Raw genomic sequence first — 22,050 nt, 5'->3', positions numbered from 1 at the left:
ATAATGGAGAAACCTAGGTAATTTAAACATTCCAGAGACGCTGTCAGGGAGCTTTTCTCAAACATAGGAAGGAAAACATTGACCTTTTACATAGCTACAAAAACAAATCTAAAATATTGTTAAAAGAAGCCTTGAACCAAGGAAACTTATCACATAAGACAAACCATTTCGTTTTCACCATAATATTTAAAGGATCATCCAGGAAGTAGATAAAACTCTTCAAACAATGTCTAGTATCAAAAGAAAGTTAATAACTCTACTTTTTGAAAGAACTGAAGGCAAGAAGATTATCTAAATTTTAAGAGTAAATAAATGCTGAAGAGACAAAACATATTATCTGTCTGTGAAGTAAATGGCACCAGGCAAAACACATTTTCATCTTATTTAGCTGAACAATGCAGGGCAGGGTTATTAAGTCTGACAAGGCGAATTGTTCATCATGACTGAGTCATAAATAATAGTACTAAGAGATGTGATTCACTGAACAGAACCAAACACCAAATGAGGATTTTTAAAATGCAATTCTTTCAAAAAAGAGTCCGTTACTATAAGAAACATGAGTTATCCTCTTACTTTCATCTACTTTTGTTGTCACTTTTTTTTTTTTTTTTAAAGACAAGGTCTCACTCTGTGGCCCATGAGCAATCAGGGGTCACTGCAGCCCCGACCTTTCAGGCTCAAACCATCCTCCCCTCAGTCTCCTAAGCAACTGGGACAACAGACATGTGCCACCACACTCAGCTAATTTTTATACTTTTTTGTAGCAACAGGGTTTTGTCATGTTGCCAAGGCTGTTCTCGAACTCTAGGATCAAGGGATCTGCCTGCCTCAGCCTCCCAACGTGCCAGGATTACAGGCGTGAGCCACCACGCCTGGCCTTGTCACTCTCCACACAGGCTCAAACCCAAAAATAGAAACAGGAAAAACTGAAGATATTTTTAAAACTGGTTTGCTTTCCTGGGGAAGATATTACAAATGAACTTACTTCTCTACTTCCATTTGTTTTGATAAAAAGAAGACCAGAGTTCTTTGTTCTTCACATTATGAAACAGGAATTTTCCGTGGAAAATCCATCCCCTACTGCCTTGAGATGTCCATTTATACACAAGATAAAAACAATGCTCCATGGAGTTTATAATATATAATCACTTATTGCCTCACCAATGCATTCCTTTCTTCATTTTTATATTATTTAAGAAAACTTGGCACTTCTCCTTTTTACTTACATGAAAATGTGCTCCTCTGTATTTTTCTTTATACCCAGTAGTACTTATAATTACTCCTCAAAAGAAAAACAACTTTGCTTCATTCTTGTTTATGCTGTTATTTTGGCCAATTAATCGTAATAATAAATTTAATATATACTAAGTATTTATAAGGAGGCATGAGGTGTGAAAAACACTTTCCAGGGGATGTTTATTGAATTCACCTTACATTTGAGGCACTGTTACTATGACTCTCATTTTAAAGATATTGTAACAAGGGTTATGGCTAGCGAAGGGAGAGTCAGTATTTGAACACAGAAATTTGACTGAGTTTCTTAACAGAACAAAACGAAAGACTCATTATGAACAATAATAGACTCTTAACTAGAACAAAACTAAAGACCCAAATAGTAGATGTATATCATCTGGCACAACATGGTCCCTAAACTGATAACTACAAACTATTAATTCTGGAGTCCTTTATACAAAAAGTCATGTCGCTTATGCAGCGCAACTCAGCCGTATGTATTTGTCTTTCTCCCATCTGCAGGTCACTGCTGTCATAGGATGCAAGTGCTCAGTTTCTCAGGCCGAGGCAAAGAAAACTTACACCCGATCTTTCCTCTGGGAGGGCAGTTCTCCCCAAATGTAAATCTGATCATGGACCTCTCTGCTTGCAAACCACAGTGTCAATACCTGGAGCTTCCTAGACTCATGCAGATATAACCTCTCTCTAAGCCTCTTTCTCTCTAGCCTCACCTCTCACCACATCTGTTCATGCCCCCATAATCACCACCATTAATCACCACCACTCCAGGCCCTCATGTGTTCACCTCTCTTGTCCACGCTCCTTGCCCTTGTGCAGGCTGTTCTGTCTGCTGAGATCCTCAAACCCTGAAGGCCTCCTCACATGGGATCCTCTGGGAAGCTCCACCAGCTTTGAGGGTGCAGTTTTCATCCTATCATATCTGCACTCTGGCCATCTCTGTGAGAAGTTAACACATCTTATTGGGCCATTGGACTGTAAGCATCTCCACAGAAGGAATGACTTCTTAGTCATATAAGAGGGCACCACATCTTTTAACCTCCCTACCCAATCTCTTTACTAAGGTGGCTGTCCTCCCTCCAGGCCGAGCCACAAGGCAGAATATCACACCTGCCTTGTGGGAAGACTCATGAGGCCCTTCGTGGACTGGCCTTATCTTTTGAATATTACCTTAAATCACTTGTCTCCTTGTTAGTCAATTTAAGTAACTGTAAGTCAAAAGGAAAGATGCAAATCTACACACTCCCAAGTTTTATCCAATGCCCTGGCATAATTTGCCTCATGATATTCTTTATTCTTAGTCTTATTACTCTACTGACTTCCTTCCTCTGGGTTTTTTGTTTTGATTTATTTTGGATTTTGTTTGGGGGTTTTAGGTATTTTTTTTAATTTGAATTTTTGTTTGTTTCTTTTGGTAGAAATTAAAAACAAGCTCCCATTTTTGTCTCTGGAAAACTCCACGGCCGGGCGCGGTGGCTCAAGCCTGTAATCCCAGCACTTTGGGAGGCCGAGACAGGCGGATCACGAGGTCAGAAGATCGAGACCATCCTGGCTAACACGGTGAAACCCCGTCTCTACTAAAAAATACAAAAACTAGCCAGGCGAGGTGGCGGGTGCCTGTAGTCCCAGTACTCGGGAGGCTGAGGCAGGAGAATGGCGTAAACCCGGGAGGCGGAGCTTGCAGTGAGCTGAGATCCGGCCACTGCACTCCAGCCTGGGCAACGGAGCAAGACTCCGTCTCAAAAAAAAAACAAAAACAAACAAACAAACAAAAAACTCCACTTGAGGAAGTACCAAGAATCTTCACTGTTTTAGGACCTCGTTATTACCAGTCACACTAAGCGTAAGAAATCCCCATGATAAAGGACTAGTTACACTTACTAAATGGAGCACTAAGGTGTACAAAGGCTGGAAAAAGAAACATGCAGGAGGTTTTTCTAACAGCATCAGAAATGTGGCAAATGTATTGCAAATGTTTTTATTTGTTGTATGTAAAAAGCATAAATATTATTAAAAAATATTAATACAGGCCTAATACAAGGAATGGCAAATGATTTCATTGTCAAGAAGTAAGGCCTTGAGTATTTGTTGAATGTCTATAATTTTTGTTTGTTTATTTTTTGAGATAGGGTCTCGCTCTGGCACCCAGCCTGGAGTCCAGTGATGTGATCATAGCTCACTGCAGCTTCAACCACCTGGGCACAGGCAGCCCTCCTGCCTCAGCCTCCCAAGTAGCTGGGACCACAGATGCAAGCCACCACAACTGGATAATTTTTTATTTTCAATAGACACAGACTCTCACTATGTTACTCAGGCTGGTTTCAAACTCCTAGGCTCAAGCAATCCTCCTGCCTCAGCTTCCCAAAATTCTGTGATTACAGGTGTGAGCCACTGTGCCCAGCTTTGTATAATGTTTTACACTAAAAACAGACTTCTGTAAATGGAACAATTAAGTTGAAGAGCCCAAGGCCTGATCTGGAAATGCTGAACTTGAGAAATGAGGACCCATCTCTCCAAAAATCTTATCTAGTCGAAAAATAGACCAGGCCATTGTGAGGATGCACAGTGCTGAAAACCAGCCCCTGGGAATGGGGCCTTTCACAGTCAACCCAATTCCACCCTCATACAGCTTTCAAGTGGTGAGAGCTGATAAACACTGGCATGGGAGCAGTTTTGAAAAGAAAATCTCATAACTGGCCAGGCCTGGTAGCTCATGCCTTGGAATCCCAGCACTTTGGGAGGCCAAGGCAGGCAGATCACCTGAGGTCAGGAGTTCGAGACCAGCCTGGCCAACATGGTGAAACCCCGTCTCTACTAAAAATACAAAAATTAGCCAGGCGGGCACCTGTAATCCCAGCTACTCAGGAGGCTGAGGCAGGAGAATGGCTTGAACCCAAGAGGCAGAGGTTGCAGTGAGTCGAGATTGCGCCACTGCACTCCAGCCTGGGCAACAGTGAGACTCTGTCTCAAAAGAGTCAAGAAAGAAAGGAAGAGAGAGAGAGGGAGGGAGGGAGGGAGGGAGGGAGGGAGGGAAGGAAGGAAGGAAGGAAGGAAGGAAGGAAGGAAGGAAGGAAGGAAGGAAGGAAGGAAGGAAGGAAGGAAGGAAGGAAGGAAGGAAATCTGATAACAAAATAGCAAAATATGGCATCGTAATGTTGGAGGGCAAGTGTCATGTTACAGGAAGACAAGATTGGGGGCCAGGAGTGGGATCAATGCAGGGCTGAAGTTCTCACTGATTAGAATCCTGCCCCCTCCTCAACACCAACTTCAAAAATGTTCTCTTTTTATCCCTGCCCTACCCCATCAGCCCTGGCCTTTTAAAAAACATTTGTTGTTCTCTAGTGAAGCCTTTATCACCTTCTTTATCTGAGAACTGACCAATGGAAATTCATAACTTTATCTCCAGAAATCCTGGAGGCCTAAAAATGTTAAGAGGATTAATGGGAAACTTGCAAGAAAGTGACAACCTCGATAGAAGTGACACATCTGATTTAGAATGGAAAAAGATCAATCAATAAAAATCAATGGAGTACTGTGCCTTCAGACTTCAAAATAAAAACAGATGCAGCATCATGTATCGAGGATGGCTTCCACAAAACTCATATCTAAATAGCAACTGCCAACAGAAACCTCAAAACTTTACAAGGGAGAAATGAGCTTCTTGAATTATACTACAGACCATTGAGCCAACATCACAGAAGAAAATATTATGCAAAATGAGGCAGACAGAAAAATTCAGTTAGGAAGGACTGATGGACGACTTCCATTATCTGCATCATATCTTGAATTCCACCTCTGAAAAAGCTATAGACCCACTACATTTGTGTTGCACATAACTGGTTCCTGAATTTACAGGAATAAAAACATATGGAAATTTATATCGCATTGTAGAATGAAATAGATACATACAATATGCACTTTGAAGCATCAGTCATGATCAAATGACAAAAGGCAATTCTAACTAGAAAGGCAAAGTCAAAAGATCATTGGAAATTTTTGCACAATTACAAATGAAAACTACAATAAAATGCAAATATTCTGGTTTTAAAAAAAGGTATAGTTGAAAAGGTAAAAATCCCAGAGAAACCCCTAGACTTAATAAAAAAAAAAAAAAAAGTGTTTTTGAAAGTCCAGGGAATATATATGCCAGCAGATCTAAAGGGCCAAGTGCGTCAAATAAAACCCCTTATGGCTAAACTGACAAAGTCAAAGGGCAATAGTAGGATGAAGGTATTGCCAAAAAAAACCCCCCAAAAAAAACAAAAAAAAAAACCACCATTCAACTGGGGGAGAATTGCAAAGCCCAGAGGTACAAATAAGTAGCGAGGCTGGAAGAGTGTTTGAAAACTATCTCACATAAGACTCCAAAGTAAATGTTGAAAAGTTTTTCAGCACATCAAAAAGAGAAAGAAAGGGAAAGAAATTGCATGGCATTTGAAAACAACATACACAACAAAAGTTTTTCAGTGAATAAAGAGAGAGTAACAAGGACACTAAAGGGATTATTCAGTTTCATCTTTATGGAAAAAGTTATTAGAGAATTCCTGAATTTTCCATTAGAACAGATAGGCAACATATAACTTTAAATAAATGATAAACCTTTGACCTAACTCATGAACTGAACAAAATGTTCTCACCAGGTATAAAGTCCTCCACTGAGCTTGCTTTGCAGGTGCTACAAGACAACCTGTTGGACAAAACGCACGTCTGATACTTGCAAATGGCCACCATGCTTCAGAATGAGTGTGTTTTCAATGGGTGCCATCCAAAAGGGGAACTCTAGGTAGGTCATGAAATTAAAGCCAGAGTCTCACTGCTACATCTAGAAAACAGGGAGAATGTGCTGGGACAAGTACTTGGTGCATAACCAAATACAAACTAGGATCAGAAATGCAGAATGATCCCTGCAAAGAAAAAGAATGCAAATCCATCTCCTAGAATTTCCTGAGTAGATAAATCACAAGTCAAAGGAGAAACAAAAGAAAAAACTCATTTAGATTTTCACTAAATGATCTAAAATCTAAAAAAACTCATTTAGATTTTCACTTTTTTTTCCACTTTCTATTCACAGATATTCCAAAACCATATTCCCCTCTCCAAACTAGCTCCTTTTTACTCTCCCCACTGTTCAGAAACTGGTTATCCTTCTTAACAACTCTTTCTCACTCATCCAATCAGTTGCTGGATCCCGTCAACTCCACCTTTTAAACATCTCTCAAACATGGGCCCTACGCTCTCTATCCAAATTGCCCTATTCTGGTCCATCCCTACTATATTACTAAAATAGACCCCTGCCCAGCCTCCTTCACTCCAGTCTTGCTCCAATATGAATGACTGTCCACGATACGATCAATCTGATCTCTGTCTCAAGACATTAAAACCCTTCAATAAACTCTCAGTCCCCTTGTGGCGAGTATGCATTTCTCACCACAGCACACAGAATCACTTAGCAGGCGGGGCACAGTGAATCATGCCTGTAATCCCAGAACTTTGGGAGGCCAAGGCGGGCAGACCACCTGAAGTCAGGAGTTCAAGACCAGCCTGGCCAACATGATGATACCCTGTCTCTACCAAAAATACAAAAAGTGGTTAGGTGTAGGGGCACACAACTGCAATCCCAGCTAATTGGAAGGCTGAGGAAGGAGAATCACTGGAACCCAGGAAGTGGCAGTTGCAGTGAGCCAAGATCGGGCTACTCCACTCCAGACTGGGCAACAGAGAGAGACTCCATCTCAAAAAAACAACAGCAACAGTAACAAAAAAGAACCACTTAGCATCAGGTCCTTGCCTACCTCTCTGCTTGTATCTATCCTGTTCCCATCTCATACATTATGTTTCAGGATGATGGGCTGCTTTTCCAGCTTCTTATATCTCCTGCTTTGTCTTTATTCTCTGGACCTTCGCACTTGCTGTTTCTACTGCAGAGGACACCCTGCCCTTTCTTTGGCTAACTCCTACTTCTTTAGTTGTCAGACGTGCTTTCCATCCAAGCTGAACAATGAGGAATGACAACAGTCATCTTAAGGACTCTGAGAGTCCCCTTTATGACATTATCCCCGTAAGCATTTTTCAGGCCGGGCGCGGTGGCTCAAGCCTGTAATCCCAGCACTTTGGGAGGCCGAGACGGGCGGATCACGAGGTCAGGAGATCGAGACCATCCTGGCTAACACGGTGAAACCCCGTCTCTACTAAAAAAATACAAAAAACTAGCCGGGCGAGATGGCGGCGCCTGTAGTCCCAGCTACTCGGGAGGCTGAGGCAGGAGAATGGCGGGAACCCGGGAGGCGGAGCTTGCAGTGAGCTGAGATCCGGCCACTGCACTCCAGCCTGGGCGGCAGAGCAAGACTCCGTCTCAAAAAAAAAAAAAAAAAAAAAAAAAAGAGCATTTTTCATATCATCATGTAATATCTACTTACATATGATAGGGAGGAGGGCAGGGGCTATAATACCTCATTTGTCCTAATATGTCTAGCTCCTGATGGAATGCCTGGCAAGTGGTAACAGCTAAATATGTGTTAGTTGAAATGAGTTGAAGTTTCAGACTCAACAAGATATCTAATTCTTCAGGGAACATGGAAAGGGAATTCAATGGAACCACCATGTGCTGAGCAACTTCCATGTGCCAAGTACTATATAGGATCTTTGTATATTGTCTCATTAGCTCTTATGCCTCCCGTAAGGTACATATTCCACATAAATACTTTCTATACATGAGTAAACTGAAGCTCAGAAAAATGAAGAGACTTTTCAGATGTCACTGGATGAGTTAGGAGAAGGACAAAACTCAAAGCTCTGTGTCAGCAAATCCTTTTTTGTTTCCATGTAATGAAGATAAAAACCAAAACAACAGATAGCAGGGATTTCTCTAAATAAAGAATTGTTAACAGTGAAATTTCCCATGAAATAATCCTGGAACTAAGCTTACTGCTATGATCTGAATGTGTTTCTCAAATTCATATTGAAACCTAATCCCCATTGTGGTGGTATTAAGAGATGGTGCTTTGGGGGACATCATTTAGTCTTGAGAACTCTGCCTTCATAAATGTAATTAGTGCCCTTTGGAAAGATGTTGAAAGGAGCTGGTTTGCCCCTTCCACCATATGAGGATGCAGCAAGAAGGTGCCGTCTTGGAAGCAAAGAGCAACCCCTCACTAGACGATAAATTTGCTCCTGCCTTGGTCTTGGACTTCCCAACCTCTAGAATGGTGAGAAATACAACTCGATTATTTATAAATTACTCACCTAAGGTATTTTGTTATAGCAGCCTGAACAGACTAAGACACTATACACACACACACACACACACACACACACGCTTACCATCTTAGCCCTTTTAAAATGTACAGTTCAGTAGCATTAAGTATATTCACATTGTTGTAAACCCAATTTTCAGAACTCTTTTATCTTGCAGAATCGAAACACTACCCATTAAACAGCTCCCTGTTCTCCCATCCCCCACCCCCGACAACTACCATTCCACTTTCTGAATCAATGAATTTGACTACTCTGTGTACCTCATATAAGTGGAATCAAAGTATTTGTTGTCTTGTGACTGGCTTTGTTCATTTGGAATAATGTCCTCAGGGTTCATCCATGTTGTAGCATGTGTTGAAATATGCTTCATTTTTAAGAATGAAGGATATTCCACTGTATGTATTGCATGTTACATACATTTTATATACATCTATACATAATAGATATAGATATACACTGTAGATATTCTGCATTTTGTTTGTCCATTTATTCCTTCATAGACATTTGGGTTACTGCTTCTTTTTAGCTGTTGTGAATAATGCTGTTATGAACATGAGTGTACTAAGTTCACATCATATGTTTGCAAATAATGTGCTAATAAATATCCCTGTCAAAAACTTGCAAATGACACTAAACCATTCTGGGTGGTAAAATAACAAACTAGTGGCTGAATGACTGAAAAATCTCCTTAAGCTATGAAATATGCAGAAAAGCGGTAGATAAGTTTCAAACCATCTAGAAAGAGAAATTCACATCCAAATACACTTCAAACCATGTTTCACATATGATGAGCTATAAACCTTTGTTACCACCCAGGGGAATACTTTTCACTTCCTGGAAAGCACCCATAGGCAGCTGTTCTATTCTACTTAATTACATATGGAATTGATACCTTTCCTACGTACAGATCAGCCATTGGTGCTGGTGATTTTCTATCACTCCCCTCACTTCACCCCAACTCTTTTGCTGTTTTATTGAGCATGTCTCCTAAGGGCAAAGCTCTGTCGCCAACATTATTGGGCTCACAAAGAGGGAAATGGGATGTGGCCTGCCCTCATTCAGGAGAGGAGGCAATGAGGGAGATGGGAATGGTAATCACTAGATGGAATGCAAGGAAAAGAAAATACCTTCAATAAAAAGGTGGCCACAAACAACATCCGGAGGAATGCAGGAAACATGGATTCCCGTTTTAGGGGTGGGACAATGTTTCCATAGCTGAAGGATGAGTACAGGTTGAGTATCCCTTATCCAAAATACTTGGGACCGTAAGTGTTTCAGATTTGGGATTATTTTAGATTTTGGAATGTTTACATCATAGCAGCTGAACATCCCGAATCCAAAAATCTGAAATCTAAAATGCTCCAATGAGCATTTCCTTTGAGCATCATGTTGGCATTCAAGGAGTTTCGGATTTTGGAGCATTTCGGATTTCAGATGTTTTGATATGGGATATTCGGTCTGTAGTATACAGAGTGAAAGAGTATTTAAGGGAAAGAAAAGGCAGAAGCAAAAACATCTACAGTTCAGAAATGCAGAGGATGCCTAGGGAATTTGCACTTAACCATGTTTGGCTGAAAAAAAAAGGCACCCAAAGGTGACTTTGGAAGGTATGCAGGGACCAAGCCTCAGAAGACCTTGAACAGCACTTTTAAGAATCAAGAATAACCACGTAGGTGAGGGCTGCAAAGACAAATTCCCAGAGGGTCCAGGAAGATCATGGAAATGACCGGAGCCAAAGGTATTACAATAGGGAAGAGTGGGGATTGTGGGTGACTCAGGAATATATTATTTACAAAAAGGTTGCTGCTACCCAGCCTAGAAAATGCTGCCCAGCAGAACACGTATGGCAGTATTAACAGTCCATCCAGATGTGTATAAGAGTGTTTCTGATCTTCCAAAAATGTGTTGGGTGTTGGTCAAATGAAATGGGTGTTACAGGCCACTTGTTCGCAAACTCTGCTGTGGATTGTGAGGACACTCTGGATCTAGCAACATCCCTTCCATCTTGATTTCTTCATGTACTTGTAACATCATTTTATCAATTCATTCTCACGTGCTAGGTCCTTTTTATCCCTACACGCTCCATAGTCTATCTTCACTTGTTTAATTTCGCCTTTTAAATTATGTATTAATATTACTATCTCCCTCATAGGGACAGTGTGAGGATTAAATGGAATAATCAGTGTAAAGCCTTTAGAGCGCTGCCCAGGGTTGCCACATAATAAACATTCAATGAACGGTGGTTACGAATGTGAAGGAAGAACTAGCCAAAGCTCTCTGTGCACACTCGTCCACACCCGTGACTTTACCACATTTGCATCTCCAAGCCAAGTTCTCTCTTGGGTTCTGATTTAAAAACCCTCCTGCCTACGAGAGAGCTTCACTTGGGTGTCTAAACCTAAACCATTGAACCCCACTCTGGAGCTTCTCATCTCATTCTCCTTAATGCAGTCAATGACAACACCATCTCCTCAGGATCCCAAGTAAAACCTGGTGCCACTCTTGAATCCCTTTTCTATTTCACACCCAACACTGACTATATTATGAAATCTGTCATTTCTCAATTTCTCTCTCTCTCTCTCTCTCTCTAGCCTATTGTCTGAGCTCATTCCCAGAAATACAGAAATTCCACAGGCCGCATGCCATCTCTGGAGGTGATCGAGAACGAAGGAGGTGGGGCATCTCTCCTCTGCACCATGAGCATGGGCAACTAGAAACAAAATTCTACCAGGACTGGAGAAGAGCCCAAAAGCTGGGGTATTGGATACATCGTTTCTGAGAAGATGAAGGGTCCAAAAGCTGGGGTATTGGATACATCGTTTCTGAGAAGATGAACAGTCCAAAAGCTGGGGTATTGGATACATCGTTTCTGAGAAGATGAAGAGTCCAAAAGCTGGGGTATTGGATACATCATTTCTGGAAAGATGATGGGCTACATTATTCAGATCAGACTTTCAGGTAAAAGCATCTAGATGACAAATACTTTTTTAAAAAATACAAAGAGGTAAAAGATGAGTGCTTTGAATGAAGGCTGTTGCAATCTAGTTTGAGCTAAATGGATATGAGGTATATATTTTGCGAGTCTAGATACTTAGATGTGAAAAATGAGGCAAAACAAAGCATAAAAGATGACTTCTATGTTTTTAAGTTGTGGGAATATTGACTCAAATGAGAAAGACTGGGAGCAGGACAGATTTGTGAAAGGAGCAAATGTATGTTTTAGAAATAGGGATATTTCTATTTCCCATGAAATATCAGGCTCCATGATTATCACCAAAATTCCTATTAAAAACAACTAAATATGCAGGATTAATTTTTTTAAAAAAATCTTAAAGCACCAAATCTCTGACAACACAGGGACCACCGGAAACATCCAGGTAGAAGTGAAAAACTGGAGACATAGGGACATAGAAGCCACTTCTGCCCTGAGCACACCTGACCAGTCTAAGCAAACATGAATTCTGATTTTTGAACCTCATACAACACAAAGGAAATAGGTGTCAAAACCCAGGACCTACCTGAAGTGAGAAGTAAAAAGAAGACCCTCCTCTTGTCGAGACCTCTGAGGGATATTCCTTCATGGTAACAATGACCTGGAAATAAGCATGCCCTCACCTGCACCGCCAGGTGAATAAGGGAAAGAAAGAAAATCCTTGAGTAGTTCTAAGCACAAATCAGTCCTCATGTGGATTTATAGCCTACATTCCCATAGCATGGGTGGTCTGTAAAGCTCAGGCTGAAAGTAATCCTTTTGACTCCTCTGAGAATGAAGGCCCCTTCATTTTAGACTCCAGAGAATCCCCAGAAGGCTTTATCAAGGACTATGGGCAGCACACAGTGAAAACTAACCACGAACATAAGAAAATAAAGCAATGACAGGAAGAAAAAAAAAAAAAAACTGAGTAAAAAAGAAAAAAAAAAAGACAGTAGAGACAGAACTACTTTAATATTACAGCCTCAGACATAGATTACAAAAGAACTAAGTGTACCAATTCCAGGAAAGATGGAGGAGTGTGCACTGCAAAACACAAATTAACGTAGAGAGACAGACAGACCCAGGAGTGAAACTTTGACAAAGCAAGTAGGTGGGGAGCAGTGTTCCAGCAATTTCTGAGCCAAAGCTCTGGCAGTTGTCGTAGTTTTTTAAAATGTAAGTCCTGAATCTTCAAGAGGGGAAGAAATCAGAATAATGAAGAATGCACTGGGTAGAAAATTCATCCTGAATATGCCCCATCTGCTTTATCCCCACTTAAGCTGCCTTAGTTTAATTCTTTTTCATCTCTTGTCTGACTTATTCTCATCACCTCTGCATTAGTTTGCTAGGGCTGCCATAAAAAAGTACCACAGACTGGATGGCTTAAACAACAGAAACTTATTTTATCACAATTCTGGAGGCTAGAAACCCAAAATTCAGGGGCCAGCATGGTTGATTCCTTTTGAGGCCCCACTCCTTGGTTTCCAGATGACCCTCTGTGTCCTAATCTCCTCTTCTTATTTGGAAACCAGTTGTATTGGATTAGATGCCACCCTAATGACCTTATTGTAACGTAATTACCTCTTTTAAAACCCCACTTCCAAATACAGTCACCTTCTGAGATATTAGGAGTTATGACTTCAGCAAATAAACCAGGGGACAAAATTCTTCTGACTTGTTTTTCATCTATTCTCTCCTGCTTCCAATCTCTCTTCTAAACCCTGTCTGCGTGCTCTCTCTAAACTGCAGACGAATCGAAATCCCTTGCCTGAAACCTAAAGTCAAAATATCTTAGAATAGTGTACATTTGTGACACAACAATGTAACTGGAGGGAAGTAAAGCTCCTACTCCCATCCCACTGCAAAGAAAATGCATCTAAGTAAGCATGTGGGTTTGCTGTGAAAATGCAGTTCCAAATCAAGGGTTCTGAATGCCCCCTCTTCTAAGCAAAAATCTGGAGCTCCTGCTGATCACACATCAAATTTCTTTATCACCACTCTCCACCCCTCCAAGTTCACCACCTGGCACCACTACCCACTTAAATTACCCTTTACTCAGGCTTTATGATCCATCCCGCAATTCCCAAGCACACCAGCCTCATTTTGCTTTTGCACCATTAGCATGATTTCACTCCAGCAGGAATGCCATCCGGCTAACAGCACGACCACCCTTCAATCCATTCTCATCTTCCCTCATCAGTAAGCTCTAGTGTCTTCTGATCTCTGAAGCTCTTTGAACGACTCCTTCCCTTACTCCACAACCCTCCTTCCCACATGCACACACATACACTGTCACTACCCACTTCTAGCTCCACCAGTTCCCGTCCTCTGCCTCCAAACAATGCAAGCATCAAGTCGCACAGAGCCTTGAGCTTGAGATGAGGGACTGGGACATTTCTCCTATGTGCCTCAAACCTCATACAGGCCCAGCATATGACAGACATTCAATAAACATTTATAGAATTAAAGAGGGGAGGAAATGGGAAGGAGAAACTTGCAGCACGGGAGCTTTCTTGGTGTGTAATTGGGGAAGACTGCTCTGGTGGGCTGCACTGTGGGGGCGGTGTCCTCCCTCACTGCAGGGCCTCAGGCCTCCCGTTTTCTTGCCTGCTTTTGTGCCTCCTATCTTTCTGCCTTCCTACCTCTACATCATCCTCCATGCCGTTGGTAGGGTCATGGCTCCAAATCATGGCCAACATGAGACTTTCACTATTTGAAAACTTTACTCACAATCAAATGAAGTCCAAAATCTGGACCTTCCACCCTCCGGCCTTCCCCTAAGCCTGTGGTCAAATTCGTTTTTCATGTGCCTCAAACACAAAGAGCATCTCCCTGGTATGTGATGTTTCTTGTGATGCACTTTCCTGTTCGGACTTCCTCCCTCTTCCTGCCAGCCCTTGTCTCCACTCATCCAAATTACACCTAGATTTCCAGGCCATGGTTTCCCCAAACCAGAAGTAACCTCTGTCACCTCCCAACTCCCCAAACCTTGCTTTAAGCTACTTTCCAAATTCCACCCTGTCTTACGGTCACTTGGCCCACACATTTCCATGGCCCACACATTTCCATGGCCCACACATTTCCATGGCCCACATGTTTACATGACATATAGGTATACATTCTTTCTTTTCCTCACAGCAAACAATAATATCTATTCAACAGATTTAGATGAGATTTCCACAGATTTTTTCATTATTGTTATCATCCTTCATCCAATAAAGAGGATTCAAATACCTCTGTGTCATGTCAGCAACAAGGTTTAGCCATTTTCCCTTTGGTTCAATTCTGCTATTTTCACTGAAAACAGAATAATCGGACCACATTAAGAATGAAAATTCAAACACTGTGTCAGCACAAAGAAACACAATGCGAATAGTTGAAAATATTTTCATCTTATTAAATGTTTGTTCTTTCCGGAAACATTTGTAGGATTTAAAGAGAATAAAAGGAAGAAGGTACAAGCCCCATGTTAAGTATTCTTTATTTCACCTAAATGAGCAACTATGTTTCTTAAAAAATAATGAGATATTTTGAGAAATCTGATGTCAGGAGTTAATGGGGCTTTACAAAGGGTCTCTTTTGGGGACATATACTAACATTACCAATACAACAACTGAATTATTTGGCTGTTTCTCAGATGAAAATGGTATACATTTAACTACAGCTTCCAGTTTGCAAAGAGAAATAAATGTATTCTATTAGTGAAATGAATTAGGTAAATGACCTAAAATTTGCTATAGTCTCGGGTTCTTTATATATCATGAAGGAAATGATCCTCTCCACACAGAGGACACACACACGCGCGCGCGCACACACACACACACACACACACACCCCTTCACGAAGCAATTCTGGAAATACCAGTGTTGGTAGCATATCGAATTTTATGTAGCTGGCCAAGAATTGGAACAAACGTGTTCTTAAGAGCCTATCTGCTAAAATGAGAATGCTAAGATTCTTAGGATTCTGCTCATTACATGGTGCACCTAAATGCTCCCAGAATTAATGCCCAGATTTCATTCTGTTTTGCCACAGTCACCACTGTGTGCAGATATGATGCACATAGCTATTTACAACACTAGTAAGTAAGAATATCGTGTATTATACCTCCATCCTTGGAAGTCTTCTTACATCAGTATTCTTTGAAACATAGCTCTTTCTCTCAAGGCACATTACAGAGAAGACTTTTTTAAAAGTGTAAGTTGGTTAAATAGCTGAAGTCAGGAAAAATTTTCTCACATTGAGAGTTATTGGATTGTGAATAATCTCTCAAGGGAAGTGCCAGAAGCCCCATCCACTGAGTTATTTAATTAAAACTGCTCAAGAGTAAGTAGAAGAGATGTTGCCTGAGGGAATAATTTCACACTGATCCCTGAAGGATTGACTTGATGGTCTTGAAATTCTTAACAGTTTCAAAATCTTAAACGTCTTCAGAAATAGTCTCCTACCATTTTCTCCAAGGAAAGAAAAAGCCATTCTGCCTGCAACCTCCTCTCCCTACAAAACCAAACAAAAACAAAAACCAGCAACAAAAACCGTAACTTAGAAACCAGATCCTTTTATCGACGCTACCTAAACCATCAGAGGACAGCATTAACCCAAAGAGAAAGCCACAGAGGAGCTCCAAGCATCAGTAAAAACTGAGAGCTTTACAAACCAAGAGCTTTCGGACTTTCTTCAGTTACTTATTTTCTTTTTGTTGGCTTTTGAATATCTCAAATCTCACATTTTTTATTTTATAAAATGCAATGCATAGTCTTACTTTCAGTTAGTAATGTGATCTGTCAATGGGTAAATTCCTATAAGGCCTTTTTGAAGGTCACTCACACCTACTCGCTAATCCTATAAGGAAGTTTCCCGGAGCACGTGCTGGAGAACAATACCCACTGCCTGGAGCTCTCAACCTTTGAAGTGAGGAATTTTTTAAAAGATCACAGAAGCAGAGATGGTCCGAGGAGGAGTCTCAACGTGTGTGGGCTGCACATGTTCCACAGTTATTTGACAGGCACTGAAGACTATAGGATACCAGCTCTTACTCATGCATGAGACCGCAGTCCCCACGCTGCACTGGCACCCACACACCACCAATACCCATTCTGAAGAGGAAATATATTCCTCATGTTGTGGTTGGCAGCCGCTTTCAGTGCTGGGTAAAGAGCTGCTGTGGTAAAGGTGTGAGTTGTCTTAATCGCTGAGAGTTGAAGGAGGAAAAACCAAGAACTCTGTGGTTTCCAGCTATACTCACAGAATGTTCGGAGGTAACAGGAGAATCACCGTCCAAAGCTTCAGCTGTAGCCCATTCTCTATCAATTCAGCCAAGCATACCCCTACTCCACAATCATCTTGAAAATATAAATATCTATGATAAGAAGGGTACAGTTTCTTGTTTACATAGGTAGAATAAGTAAGCAAAATGGCTACACGCAAAGATGGCAGCCAATTCCACTCCCTGCTGTGGCTGTCTTGAGTGCGTTTGACAACAAGCACAAAGTAAAAGTTTCCTCTGGATTTTACTACAACTTAGACGTGTCAAAGACTGGGGTGTCTCATGGGGCATAAAGGAGGTGAAGGAAGTAGAGAGAAACCCAAGCATCGAGACAGACAGACAATATTACTCCCCAAAAACCCAAGCATGTACCCGTGCCTGTATGTGAATTCCACTGTATCGGCCATTCGATTATTGAATTCAATTGTGTCTATAAATTTAGTATTATCTTGCACTAGAGAGTTTTTAAACTTTCTCTTTTTTTGATTTTTCATTACAGAGCTTTACCCGAAAGCCTGAGGGTTGATTCCCACAGAGACATGCATTCTTGCGCCTGCTCCTTCCTGGGCTTGGCACAGGGAAAGCATGTCGATAAAAACAACCTTGGCACACGTTCTGGTAACCATCCACTTTCAGTTTCCCATTTACTTCACCCTTGAGAAGTGCAGTGACCATAACCTTGCTTTCCGTGACTCTTAAAATGCTTTTTATCATCTGCCTTCTTTATATACTATTTTATTTCATTATGGAGTGAGATTTCCAGGCCTTTAAAATGTTTGTTTCATCCCTTGTGGATTCCTTATAGATACCATTTAATATTTTTTCTTTAAATCAAAAACTGCTAAAATGTAACACTTTTTAGTCTTGTGTGTGTGCATGCATATACACACACATGGACATATAAAACCTTTATTACTTATTTCTAAGCTCGCCAGAATGGGCCTAAAGAGAGAGCTTACGGCTTCATTCTCTAATCCATTGACTTGAAATGACTTTTTTTCTTATTTCTCCATCTTAAGAAAATTAAAAGTGATAGAGATACATACGATAGACAAAACTGAAAAAAAGTCTACACAAGGACTAAACAAGCTAAAAGGAATTGGTGACTTTTATAACAGGAGAATCAGAAAGACTTTCTCTGTAGCCTTCTTAACCTTGTTTGGAATTTCCTTTGACAGGCAATAGCCTTTCATACCAAGTCTCCTCCTCCATCACTTTCACCTGTCATTAATAAATATGGTGTCATTTTCATATGTTTCCTTCTTTCCTTCTGAATTTGGGATAGGCCAAAAAAAGGCCAAAATGAAAGTGTGCAAATACCTTAATATAGATTGTAAAATACAATTGTATAAAGCATCTGGCTTCCCTTGCCTTTTGAAGCAGCAAGTCAACATGTCAACCAAGCCATAAATTGTAAACCAGAATAAATTGCATTAATTTGTTGATCAATTCTATGTGTTGGTTCAATTTTAGAGGTTTTTGTTGTTTTGTTGTTGGAGTCTTTTTTGAACAATGAAAATTATCTTCCAAAGTCGGTTACACTGGAGCCAGAGCTATCCATTTTCTAGATAATTTTCTAAAGCAATTCTCCTGGAATAATGCCCACTAATCTCAACCTCCAAATTTTCTGACTTGCCTCCTTCAAGGTTAAGTTCAAATTCCACTTTTCCACTCTGCCCTGAATTTCCGAGGTAAAATAAAATTCTATACTCTAGACTACAATAGGACTTATTTTTTTGCCTCAAATAATCATTTGTGATATACAACTTTTCTCTCCCCCAATATTCTGCATCCTATTTAGAGCTAAGATCCATGTCTTTCTATCTTCCAAACCACTGAACATTACATTGCACATTGTAGATTCTCAGGAAAGACTTGATAAGTGAATTAATGGGTAAGTGGGTTCAGCTCCTGCAAATCAGCACACCCATTTATAAAAGCCAGATTTGAAACTTCCCTCTCCCCAGCTTTAAATCAAATTTAAAGGCTGAAATTATACCCCAGCATTAGAAAAATGCTGGCCATGCTGGCCTCATCTAATATATAGGCCAGCATGATCTTTAGAATCCCTTTCATCATAGGATTCCTCAGAACTGTCATCAATTCTGGGGCCCTTAATATTAAAGGAATCTCTTTAGTGCCACTAACCAACAGATATAAACAAGAATGAATGAAAACTTTGGCTGCTATGTCAGCTGCTGGGAATCTGGACAGAGAACACTTGGCCTTGAAGGGTGTAGAGATGAGAGCCTTCTAAGAAAGAGCATGGATGGCATATAAGGAGCCTCATCCAACCTGGGAGAGAATGAGACTCTTAAAGGGAAACAGGAGGAACATCTCTGTGTCCAGTTTGAGATAAATGGACTGGAACACGGAAGATCATAGACTCAGCAAAACGTACAATACAGCCAACACAAAGTACCTACATGTGTGGAGCAAGAAAATCTAGCCCTCTACTATAAATGTGAGTTCCATATGTCTTCTGCTCTCGTATCAATAATTCAACTGTTTGCTTTCCTCTCCCTCTCCTGACTCTCCCCCTCTTTTCTCTATGCCCTCTACATTCTTTACCGTGAATACCTTCTTTAACACACTACAATGTGACCATCCTCTGAGCCACAAACTATGACCTTAGACTTCTGCCCCCATCCATTGGTACTTTCTTAGTTAACCCTCTTGTTTACATGTGCTGAATGATCATTCAGATGACTTCAGATTGGGTATTTTCAATCCTGGTTTGTTGCTCTATAATTTCAATTGTCAGCTAGTCAAAGGCTACTTTACAATTTAATACATCTGAAACAGACTTATTTTCACTCTTCCTAGCCAAGTTGGTCTCTTCATTTCACATCTTTTTCACTAAAACCATCATCTTTTAGTCCTTGGATCACAAAAATTTGAAATCATTGCTGAAACTTACCTCTACCTGACCCCTAGGCCATATCAGAATGAAGATTTCATCCTTACCTTAGACCTTTGAACTGCTCAAAAATTGCAATTGCATCTCTTTTCACCATTAGAAATCAGTAGATTTGGCCAGGCAAGGTGGCCCACGCCGGTAATCCCAGCACTTTGGGAGGCCAAGGTGGGGTGGATCACCTGAGGTCAAGAGTTTGAGATCAGCCTGGCCAACATGGCAAAATCCCCATCTCTACAAAAATTAGCTGGGTGTGGTGATGTGGACCTGTAATCCCAGTTACTCAGGAGGCTGAGGCAGGAGAATCACTTGAACCTAGCAGGTGGAGGTTGCAATGAGCCGAGATCGTGCCACTGCACTCCAGCCTGGGCAACAGAGTGAGACTGTCAAGAAAGAAAAGAAAAAAAGAAAAGAAAAGAAAAGAAAAGGAAGAAAGAGAGAGAGAGAAAGAAAGAGAAATCAGTAGATTTGAAAGAAAACTTCTAAAACGTTTTGAGACAAATGGGAAATAAAACACCTGTATAAGGAAAACACCCTGACTATGAGCCTTAAAGACCCTTTCAGCCCTTCCTGATTCTGTTCTATCCCCCAGCTACCCATGTTTTTGAACTTTACTCTTTTTATAGTTTTACCACGTTTGTATCTACAAATAACATATTGTTTAATTATGCATATTTCTAAAAACTTTAAAGAAAGGAACCCTAGTCTCCCCATTTTTTGTAACTTGTTCTTTTCTTTCAACACAAAGTTCGTGGGCTTCATCCATGTTGGTGAGCAAAGTGATAATTCACTCATTTTAGTGACGTAGAGTATCCTAATGTGTGAATAGACCTCAGTGTGCTTTTCTGTTCTACTGTTGATGGGTATTTGGGTTGTTACCAATTTTTTGCTATCGCAATCACTGTTGCTATAAATATTGTCAGGAATTCCCTATATTGAGAGATCTCTTGGATACCAAACAGAGTAGAATTATTGGATCATAGGATTTGGGGTTTTTAACTAGCTAATGCCATATCGTTTTCTAAAACAGGTATGAAGGTTAATTTTATGTGTCAATTTGAAGGGTGCTTTGGGATGAGATTAACATTTAAATTGGTGAATTTTGAGTAAGCAGTTTGCTCTCCACAATGTAGGTGGGCCTCATTCAACAAAAAGACCAGCCTCCCCAAGCAAGAGGGATTCTGCAGCAGATGACCTGGGTTTCATCTGTACCATCAGCTCTCCTGGATCTGCAGCCTGCAAGCCCATGCTGCAAATTTGGGTTTATCAGTCTCCATAATTATATGATATAATTTGGTTGTGTGCCCACCCAAATCTCATCTTCAGTTGTAGTTCCCATAACCCTCACGTGTAGTGGGAGGGACCAGGTGGAGATAATGGAATCATGGCGGTGGTTTCCCCCATCCTGTTCTCATGATAGTGAGTTAGTTGTCATGAGATCTGATGGTTTTCTAAGGGGCTTCCCCCTTCTCTGGGCACTCATTCTTCTTCTCCCTGCTGCCATGTGAAGGACATATTTGCTTCCCCTTCCACCATGATTGTAAGTTTCCTGAGGCCTCCCCACTCATGCTGAAATGTGAATCAATTAAACCCCTTTCCTTTATAAATTACCCAGTCTCAGGTATGTCTTTATTAGTGGCATGAAAATGGAGTAATACAGTAAATTAGTGCAGCAGAGAGTGGAGGGCTGCTGTAAAGATACCCACAAATGTGAAAGCAACTTTGGAACTGGGTAACAGATAGAGGTTGGAACAGTTTTGACAGCTCAGAAGAAGACAGGAAAATGCGGGAAATTTGGGAACTTCCTAGAAATTTGTTGAATGACATTGACCAAAATGCTGATAGTGATATAAACAATGAAGTCCAAGCTGAGGTGGTGTCAGATGGAGATAAGGAACTTGTTGGGAAGCGGAGTAAAGGTTACTCTTGCTATGCAAAGAGTTTGGTGGCATTTTGCCCCTGCCCCAGAGATCTGTGGAACTTTGAACTTGACAGAGATGATTTAGGGTATCTGGCAGAAGAAACTACTAAGGGGCAAGGGGTTCAAGAGGAAGCAGAGCATAAACATTTGGAAAATTTGCAGCCTGATGATGCGACAGAAAAACCTCATTTTCTGGGAAGAAATTCCAGCCAGCTGCAGAAATTTGCATAAGTAATGAGGAGCCAAATGTAAATCACCAAGACAATGGGGAAAATGTCTCCAGGGCATGTCAGAGATCTTCATGGCAGCCCCTTCCATCATAGGCCCAGAGGCCTAGAAGGGAAAAGTGATTTCCTGGGCCAAGCCTAAGACCCCCTGCTCTATGCAGCCTCAGGACTGCATATGGTGCCATATATCCCAGCCATGGCTAAAAGGGAACAACATACAGCTCAGGCTGTTGCTCCAGA

The 22,050-nt window shown here is 40.9% G+C and overlaps 1 protein-coding gene across 4 annotated transcripts in view; it reads right to left on the bottom strand.

Moving 5' to 3' along the window:
* Positions 1-22,050, bottom strand: part of LOC105476948 (CD226 molecule) — a 100,507-nt gene that overhangs the window by 57,762 nt on the left and 20,695 nt on the right. Inside the window, exon 1 of one of the 4 annotated variants that reach the window (XM_071085202.1) lies at positions 7,044-7,408. The exons of the other annotated variants lie outside the window; for them this stretch is intronic. Coding sequence (XP_070941303.1) covers positions 7,044-7,077 — 34 coding nt within the window. The 5' untranslated portion in view covers positions 7,078-7,408. Of the gene's footprint in view, positions 1-7,043; positions 7,409-22,050 lie in introns of those variants that run through there. 4 annotated transcript variants of the gene reach the window in all.

This window comes from Macaca nemestrina, chromosome 19, assembly GCF_043159975.1.
Source record: "Macaca nemestrina isolate mMacNem1 chromosome 19, mMacNem.hap1, whole genome shotgun sequence".
In the NCBI taxonomy this organism is placed as follows: Eukaryota; Metazoa; Chordata; class Mammalia; order Primates; family Cercopithecidae; genus Macaca; species Macaca nemestrina.
The sequence above is the reverse complement of the archived record's forward strand: the minus strand, read 5'-3'. Positions and strand labels throughout refer to the sequence as shown.